Source organism: Hibiscus syriacus, unplaced genomic scaffold (assembly GCF_006381635.1).
Source record: "Hibiscus syriacus cultivar Baekdansim isolate YM2019G1 unplaced genomic scaffold, ASM638163v2 tig00117000_pilon, whole genome shotgun sequence".
Lineage (NCBI taxonomy): Eukaryota > Viridiplantae > Streptophyta > Magnoliopsida > Malvales > Malvaceae > Hibiscus > Hibiscus syriacus.
In genome coordinates, this window is record NW_024063516.1 from 254,730 (window position 1) to 263,387 (window position 8,658).

An 8,658-nucleotide genomic window follows, 5' to 3' on the forward strand; every position below is an offset into this window, starting at 1 on the left:
TACTAACTTGTCTTTAACTTGGAAACTAAGTTAAAACACTCTATACTAATTAACATTACTCAAAACAAGCTTAAATCTCTAGGTTCCTTTCAAACTCCTAATAACCCATTTTGAAAACAAATTCTGAAACTCACAAAATGGAGCTTGAAACAAAGTTTGAAGGATAGAGAGAAACATTCTTACCTTGGCTAAACAAATCTAAGATTGAAATGCTTGAAACTTGGCTCTTGAAAGAAAGAAGAAATGGAAACTAATGGAAGGAAGAAGAAGAAGAGTGAGTGAAATATTATGGGGATTTTGGTTACGTGAAATGGTATAAGAAGAGGGGGAAAGTTTTTAGCTTCAACAAAATAGGTAAACTACACTTTAGGTCTTTCATCTATTAACTCACTTTAAAACCATCTCTTAGCTTTATCTCTTGGGCCTACCTTAGGCCCCACACCTATATAACTTGGTCCAACTATCTTGAGAGGTCTAATTAGCTTGACTTAAAGGTCTTCGGTTGACCCAAACTACTAACCCGGATTTTGGAATATTACAGGTTAGTTATAATGTAAAGATGTCATGGCTTTATTTGGACATGCATCATAATTTGCATATGATATACTGACAAATTAAAATTAATCTTCTGAGATCATAATCCAGTCAATATTTTCAATTCATTTCTATACGGATGATAGAGGGCAAACGTCGAATGACCACTGAGAAAAGTTCTAGGAATATGTTACATGCGATTGCAGGTATTTGTGGACATAAAATATAATTATTCGAAACATAGAGCATACCCTTTCATTTATTTCATCAGCTTAGAATAGAGAGTACAAGAACAATCCCTCAGGCATATAGGAGCAGAGTGAACTGGAAATGGATTGAGCAATTTATTTATTTTTCTTGAATCAAGATAGTAATAATTCATTATTTGCCACCAATCTCATCTTAACCATATGGTAAACCAAAAGAGCAGCAGCGAATTCAACTGAACATTTTGAAGAGAGACATCTTTGAGGCTCTTTGATTTCCCAGCCAGTGCTGCATATGAACTCCGATAGCATCCAAGTAAGAGCTGCATCTCCCATGGAAGCCCACCACCTTCCCCTGCGTAGTTGTCGAAGTGAAATATGTGCCTATCTCCTCACCGAATGGACCATACTTCCCTCTGCTGGTGTAAATTGTTAACGACCTTATGACTTTCGACTTCTCCTCATCATTTACGGGGCCATAATAGCCAGATATACAGATGAGTACCTCGTGCGGGTAATCCAATTTTACCTGCAAACTCAAGATTACGGTCAGTCACAAAAAACATTAGCCCCAGTAGGTTGAAATTTGGTTATGAAGATGCTCATTATTACCCGATGTGTAATGGTCCCTCCATGGCCTCCATGTTTTATGGACCAAACAGATTGTCCGTTTCGATCATACTCGACTTGAATCGAGCAAATAGCTTCAGATTTGGTAATAAATATTTGCTTAATCCCAGAATACACTCCATCATCCCATGCTCTCCCTCCATCCCCTCCCCAGGGACCTGGTCCGCATGGTGAAGGTTCTTTTACCACGCCACAAGCAACCTGAGAAAGTTCATGGAAAATATACATTACAAATTTCATTTTAAATAAAAGTCAAAGAAAAATATGTATGATGAATTACCTCTTCAGATGGTCCTCTCCTTGCTAGAACCAGTTTATTAGACCATGGAGAGTTATCAATCTCAGCTATAGTCTTTTCACTTTGGATGATTGCTTGGGAAAAAGATGGTTTTGGAGGTGGTACTTTCCCTTCCATGACATGTACACCAATAGCATCCAGAAATAAACCCTCTCTGCCTATGAATCCAACAATCCTGCCTTCATTCATTTTGTTAGTGAAAGAAGGTCCTTGTTCATCTCCATACGGCCCATGTTTCCCTTTGTTGGTGTGGAATGTTAGTGACTTTATCACGTTAGGCCCCATGTACATTAAAGCCCCGAATGTTCCGGTGATGTGTGTCAAAATTTCTAATGGATAATCAAACATTATCTGCATATAATGCAACAGAAAGTCCATTAAAAAAATAGTAATGTTGATATGAACTCCGAAAGAGAAGCCACTAGGCTCACCCTTTCTGTTTTGAATCCTCCAGTCCCCCCATGTTTGCTTCCCCATACTGCTTGTCCCCCGCGATCATAGCAAACCTTCATTGATACAATCCCAACATTACGCGACAAAACGATTTGCCTTATACCCGTATAGGTTCCATCATCAAACTTGGCTCCACCCTGGCCACCCCAGGGTCCATAAGTTAACACTCCTTCCGGTAACTTTGGAGGAAGTTTCTGTGGAGTACTCCGAAACGAAACCTTGAACATGTAAAAGAATGAGAAGAAATTATGCCATCACGCATATGAAGGCAAAAGCAAGTTTATATTTCTTACCTTGCTTTTAGTTTCTACATCACTTGAATCGTCGGAGCTACTAGAACTAGAAATTTGCCTTTTGAGTTCCTTTGGCTGGGGAGTCACAAATCCATCCCTCTGCCTCACAGCTAGAACAATGTCATAGCTTTCTCCGACACTTCCCTGGATCACTGAAAAGCCACTTTTTTCAGCTCCATCAGCAGCATAACTTACGGCATGAGTCATAGTCTTTGAAGGGTTTAGGTTCGGGATCGCCTTCGAATGCACTCCAATTGCATCCAAATACCAACCACTCCTGCCGTGAAATCCAACGATCTTGCCCTTGGTCATTGAGAAACCAGTTCCTTGTTCAATACCAAAGGGTCCATACGTTTTCTTGTTGCTATGAAATGTTAGCGACCGAACAAGAATTGGTCCTCGTTCCTTCAGGCTCCCATAGTATCCATGTACTGAAGTAAGAAACTCATCTGGAAAATCAAGTTTGACCTAATATATCAAACAATCAACATCAGCTAAGTGAAGTTTACAGTCAACTATACAGCAGGTCATAAGAGAAAGATCTGCCACTTCATGCTGAACCTCGAAACAGAATTTTAATGAATTCTATGCATTTTAAGATTCTCCACCATAGCTTTTCCAATCAACCTAAGCTTGAGATGACATGCGTGACAATTAACCTAAAACACACTAAACTTGGGGGAAAATACTTTTTAATGTGACATTTGATATTAACCTTATCTGTCTTAGAGCCTCCATTTCCTCCATGCTTCTTTGACCAAAGAGAGTTCCCTTTATTATCATATTCAATCTGGATGGAATCAACGCCGGATCCATGAGCTATCACCAATTGCCTTATCGTGAAGTAAACTCCGTCATCCCAAGAAGATCCACCTTGGCCTCCCCATGGTCCAACTGTTACAGGTTTTTGATCATCCTCAATACTCTGCCAACATCATCCAGGAGATTTTACTCATGAAAATCAATCAACAAATTAAAACCCAAATAGTAAAACCAAACAATTGTCGATTACCATTTCTCAAGGAGCAAAGACTTGGCTGATTAATTGGCGAGAACTGGCGGAAGTGGTTGGTTTAGAGCGGCACTGAATAAGTGACTGGGAGATACCCGATTTGTATTTATAAGCAGAAAAAGAGGGAGTGGGGTGGAGTTAATATTATGATATCGACCGAATATGATTTTCAATTTTGAAGTTTGTATACTGCAAAAGAAGCTTATTCTGTTTTCCACTATGAAGGGAAACAATTCAAAGGGAAGGAATCGGATGCACCAAAAGCAGTGCCTTGTTGAAAAGAGCTTTTATCTTCTGCCTAGAAATGTTCCACCCTTTCCTGACGGTCAGGATTTTGTGTTGTTATACTTCCGAAACTGCCATGGAGTAGAATCATCAATCATTAATTCCCTGAATTTGAAGATGAGCTTTTCTGCTATCAAGTACTTTATCCTTTTTTACAACTTTTATTTTCAGTCATGTCAACATCCTTCACTGAATTACCTCAGCTACGCATGTTGGCTGCTCCTCGTTAATGGTTAAGCAGAGCATTTGTGCCTTTTTAAACAATGGTACCCAAGTCACTGATTTTTTTTTATATATATATAATTTTCTGATATTTTCCCTTTCATTTTCAAAAGATCGAATTATGCTTAAACTTGGGAGCTTCCAACAATGGAAATGAAGGCGATATGACCGAACTGTCAGCAATTCTGACAGTGATTTTAAGCAACAAAAAAAACCTTTAATTTTTTTTGGAAGTGGTTTTAGAAATGAGGCTAATCAGCTAGGCATTTTCTGTGTACTGGTCATCGTTGATAAAGTTTGTTTGCCCCATCATCTTCTGCCAGATGGTATTTCCAGCGAATATGGTACGTATAGCCTCAAACAATCACTCTTTTATCACATTCCAAATCTATCAGGGTTTACTTTCTTATCTCCACAGCAGCAAAACATTCTTGGAATATTTTTCTTTGGGAATGGGAGGAAAATGTTCATCTCTAGACTTCTGCATAGGAAGGCCATAGACGAGAGTACATTTTTGGTGTTAGAAAGTATATTATACGTCAGTTATCTGATGAGCCAATGGAGGGGAGTAAAATGAGCTGGTAAAAGATGCAATAAATTTTTTTGATACTGGTTTCCGTTTAAGGTTTAGGAAATTTAATATTTTCAATGGCGGCTATTCCGTAAACTCAAGAAATTAGAACTGTAAATTCATCATTCTTAATGGAAAAGATTAAAAGTGAATCTTCATACAAGATAGCTGAAGTTCAAAGCCAAATGCAGGTAGCATATTGCATTGAAATTTCCAGGTTTGAATCAAGAATCAACAATAAATTGACAAGTACCCTTCCCTGACCTAAGGATATTATTTCTTGTTGATATAAGCATGGGCGGAAGGTATGGTGTGCTTTATGACCGTAGACGCTGCAGAATGGCAAGGCCTACTGCAAGTGACATTTAAAGAACAAGGTGTCTTTAATCCCACTTCGGAATGCATTATTAGCTAAATTAAGGCAAAGTACCTGTTCCGATCTTATACAAAGTGGCTCTAGCCGAGAGCCAAAGAAAGCAGACATTCTTCACTGCAGTAATTAAATTAGAACTTAAAGTTCGAAGTTCTTGCAGGGCTTCCTGAAACTTCTGCAAAAGTAACACTTCAATTTTAGGTAAATGCGGTAGGTTTCAAAGACATATAAGCGAGAACACGAAAAGGATTTCAACATTGCAGAAAGTTTCATTCAATAAATAGGACTATACAAAAGATGCAACGCATACCGGCGAAAGGGTAAAAATACTTGTAAATGCTCTACACCTTCCCTGTCAAATGCAGGACTTGGATGCGATAGAAGAATATCACATCGTCAGCCACTCGCGTGTAAATAAATTTAATTCTCCAGTGACCAGCGTCCCATCAAATCATCAGCTTAAGCTTCTCAGAAAAGCTGCACTAATTATTAAATAATGATATACAAATTAATTTTCAAAAAAAGAAACATGATATACAAAGTTCTCAACATATGTCGTAAGCCAAAGTCAAAAATCAAAAGTCATGGTAAGTGCACCTATTTTACATGTGTGCTCTAGCATAGAGAAGAGTGCTGTAGTTTCCAGAAGAGTTTCTTTGCATTTTGAGATGACAAATCTATGCAAATCATTCCTGCATCCAGCATACGTACTCTACCAATAATCTCCGCAAGAACAGTGTCCATTCTTAAAATGGTGGAAGCAATTTGTATCACTTAGATATATCTCACACCCAAATTTAAAGGAAATATGCTTGGCAGTTAAATGGCAGTTCTTACACATTCTGGTGTTTTTAACAATCCTTATACTTTGAGGGGATGAAGGTGAGTCAATTAGGGCAAAAGCTAAAGCAAGTTTTTCACTATGAACACCACCAGTATCCTCCTCCTCTTCTTCCTCAATGAAAAACCCACCATGATGGTCATCTATGTTCACTTCTATGGCAATGTTTTTCACCCATGAATACAAAAGGTCTGAGCATGGCTTAGACCGATCACCAGTAACAAAATTATGCACTGTATTTCTAACTTCAATCCAGCTGTGCCCAAGAGATCTTCTTAATGTGTGCTCTTTTCCAAGCTTTCTCAGTTTTGAAGAGTCATCCAATTTCCCGCACAAGCTATATATCTGAAACATTAATTGGTTAACCACAACATTTCCGGGTTCCAAGTCAAGTAATTGTTCCCCTGCAAGGACAGCCAAAGCAATATCCGTATGAATCCTAGAGGCAGTTAGCAAGGAAGTCCAAACAGCGGAGTCAGGCTCTATAGGCATGTCTTCAATAAACTCCATTGCTTCTCCAAGCCGACCAGAGCGGCCATAGAACTCTACCATTGCTGAATAATGTTCTATGGCTGGTATAATCTCATAGTTGTCAATGATGCTAGAAAAAATGTGCTTTCCCTCATCCACCATTTTCGCAATACCATGTGCAAGGATAATACTTAAAAAGGTACCTCTATTAGGTTTAAGCCCCAACTTTCCCATCTGGTTGAAGAGATCCAGGGCAGCATCGGAACAACCTTGTAAAACATAACCACCTATTATTGAGTTCCAGGAAATTATATCTTGAGTTGGCATTCCATCAAATATGTTTCTAGAATATAAAATATTACCAGACTTTGCATAAGAGTCTATTAGAGAATTTGAAATAGAGAGTACAAACTCTAAATTCCTACGCAAAATACAACCATGGATCTCTTTCACCTTTTTTGCGGCAATTAAATTCGCACAACCAGGCAAGATACTCAATATAGTTACTGAATTTGGACCAATGGAGCATGATTGCATTTTTCGAAAAACTCCAAATGCCTTGTCTATAGCCCCAAGTTGCACAAAACCAGCAATAAGAGCATTCCAGGATGCTGTGTTTCTCCTGATCTCTCCATCCCGTTCAATCAGTTGAAAAAGATCCATGGCTCGATCTTCATCTCCATTCTGTATGTATCCTGAGATCATGGTATTCCATGTTATAACATTAGGCTTCACATCCGACTCTTGCATTTTGATAAAGAGTTCATAAGCCTTCCCACAATAACCAGATTGGCAATATCCTGCTATCATTGAATTCCAAGTATAAATATCTTTTTCTTCAATCACATCAAAGACTCGCCTCGCAGCTTCCAGTTCCCCACACTTAGCATACATGTCAATAAGGGAGTTCCCAACGAGCACATTCTCAGTTATGCCCATCCTAATGGCAGTTGAATGAATTTCCAGTCCCATCTTTAATACTTTCAAGGAAGCACAAGCTGAAACTGCACTTGTGATAGTAACACCATTAGGCTTGATCCCAGCCAAAAGCATCTCATTAAACAAAAACAAGGCATGCCACCTCCTACCATTTTGAGCAAGCCCTGAGATCATTGAGGTCCAAGTAAAGACATCAGGACTTACTCTAGAACTCTCCATCTCCTTCATCAATCCCAAAGCCACATCACATTGCCCTAACTGATTATAACTATTAATCAATATATTCCATGAAACAATACAAGGTTCAATTCCTTCACCCCACATCCCATTGAACAATCTATAAGCTTCATCACTGTCACCCTTCTGACAATACGCTAATAACATTGAATTCCAAGTCACTCCATCCCTCTCATTCATGTAATCAAAAAAACTCCTCGCAGAACTCAAGTCCCCACACTTTGCATATACGGCTAAAATCGAATTACTAACACGTGTAAAATCAACCATCCCCAATCTGATTGCTAAAGAATGTAGCAATCTTCCGGTCCTAGCATCACCACAATTCGCACAAGCTTGCAAAATTCTCGGAAACAAAAATTCATCAGGCAAAACACCATCCTCCATCATCAAAAAGAAAAGTTCCCCAACTTTCTTCCACCTCGACTCTCTGGTGTACGCACCAATCATTGTAGACCAAGTGTACAAATTCCTTTCGCTCATTTTATCAAACACATTACGAGCATCAGCAAAGGACCCGCATTTAGCATACATGCTTACAAGTTTGGTTTCAACGAAGGGGTCACTTTCCTTAACTAAATGGATCCGGGCATGGATTTTTCGACCCAATTCAAGAGAGCCGAAATCGATGCATGCTTGAAGTAATTCGATGAAGGTATTGGGTCTTACCTCGGACCCAGAGAGAGCAATTGAATCAAGAGCGGTTACAGCTTCGGTTAGACGGCCTTTTCGTGCCAGGCACTTTAAATGGTTGTCTGTGAATTTTGGGTAGTTGGTGTTTTTTGTGTAAGAGAAGGTGAGTTTGGTTGGAGTTTGAGAAAATTCTGATAAGTTTTCATGTTTTGTTGGGATTTTTACAGGAGGTTTTGAGATACAAGTAATCATCAGATTCTCCATTTCTTAAAACTAACTTCTAAATAATTTCTCTTAAATTTTCATTCTCTTCCAAGTGCATATAAGATAACGGGATGGATTGAAAGATGGAAATTCGCAGAGGTGTATGGAAGGGGAAGCCTATGGCCTTGCTGGGCAGTGGGTATAATCCAACGCAACTCATATCCAATAGACTATAGCCACGTGGAAGATGGCTTTTGGTGTACTGCTGCCACGTCGGACCAGATAAGGAAACACGGCCTCTCAAACCTATAAAACGGGCCCAATTCAAGCCTGCTTAAACCCCATCTGTATAGGGCTTAAGCCATAAGCCCAAGCTATTTATACATATTTCATTTCCCAAATCCTACATAACATCATTTTTAAAATTTGTACAAAAACAAGGCTAGGTCTTCAAAG

The 8,658-nt window shown here is 38.9% G+C and overlaps 1 protein-coding gene across 6 annotated transcripts; it reads right to left on the reverse strand.

Moving 5' to 3' along the window:
• Window positions 1-891: 891 nt before the first annotated feature.
• On the reverse strand, window positions 892-8,320 carry LOC120194658 (jacalin-related lectin 3-like). 6 transcript variants are annotated; one of them, XM_039196907.1, is made up of 7 exons: window positions 6,358-8,316; window positions 3,130-3,330; window positions 2,415-2,882; window positions 2,100-2,339; window positions 1,651-2,019; window positions 1,353-1,571; window positions 892-1,269 (listed from the first exon to the last, which is right to left on the reverse strand). In XM_039196907.1, exons 1-7 carry the CDS (start codon window positions 8,260-8,262, stop codon window positions 973-975), a joined length of 3,699 nt encoding a protein of 1,232 aa, XP_039052838.1. In that variant the 5' UTR covers window positions 8,263-8,316; the 3' UTR covers window positions 892-972. The 6 variants fall into 6 exon arrangements, 2 of the variants coding, with proteins under 2 accessions (XP_039052838.1, XP_039052837.1); XM_039196906.1 differs by lacking the exon at window positions 6,358-8,316 and adding an exon at window positions 3,427-3,816 and having other exon boundaries at window positions 3,130-3,339; XR_005522992.1 differs by lacking the exons at window positions 892-1,269; window positions 1,353-1,571; window positions 1,651-2,019; ... (1 more) ...; window positions 2,415-2,882; window positions 3,130-3,330 and adding exons at window positions 3,430-3,816; window positions 4,935-5,052; window positions 5,170-5,354 and having other exon boundaries at window positions 5,475-8,320.
• Between the last annotated feature and the right edge of the window lie 338 nt (window positions 8,321-8,658).

Coding starts and splice junctions, on each gene's coding strand:
- LOC120194658 (XM_039196907.1), bottom strand. CDS start 8,262: ATGGAGAATCTGATGATTACTTGTATCTCAAAACCTCCTGTAAAAATC. Junction 2,340..2,414: donor ATGTAGAAACTAAAAGCAAG/GTAAGAAATATA, acceptor TACATGTTCAAG/GTTTCGTTTCGGAGTACTCC. Junction 1,270..1,352: donor GAGGGACCATTACACATCGG/GTAATAATGAGC, acceptor TTGAGTTTGCAG/GTAAAATTGGATTACCCGCA.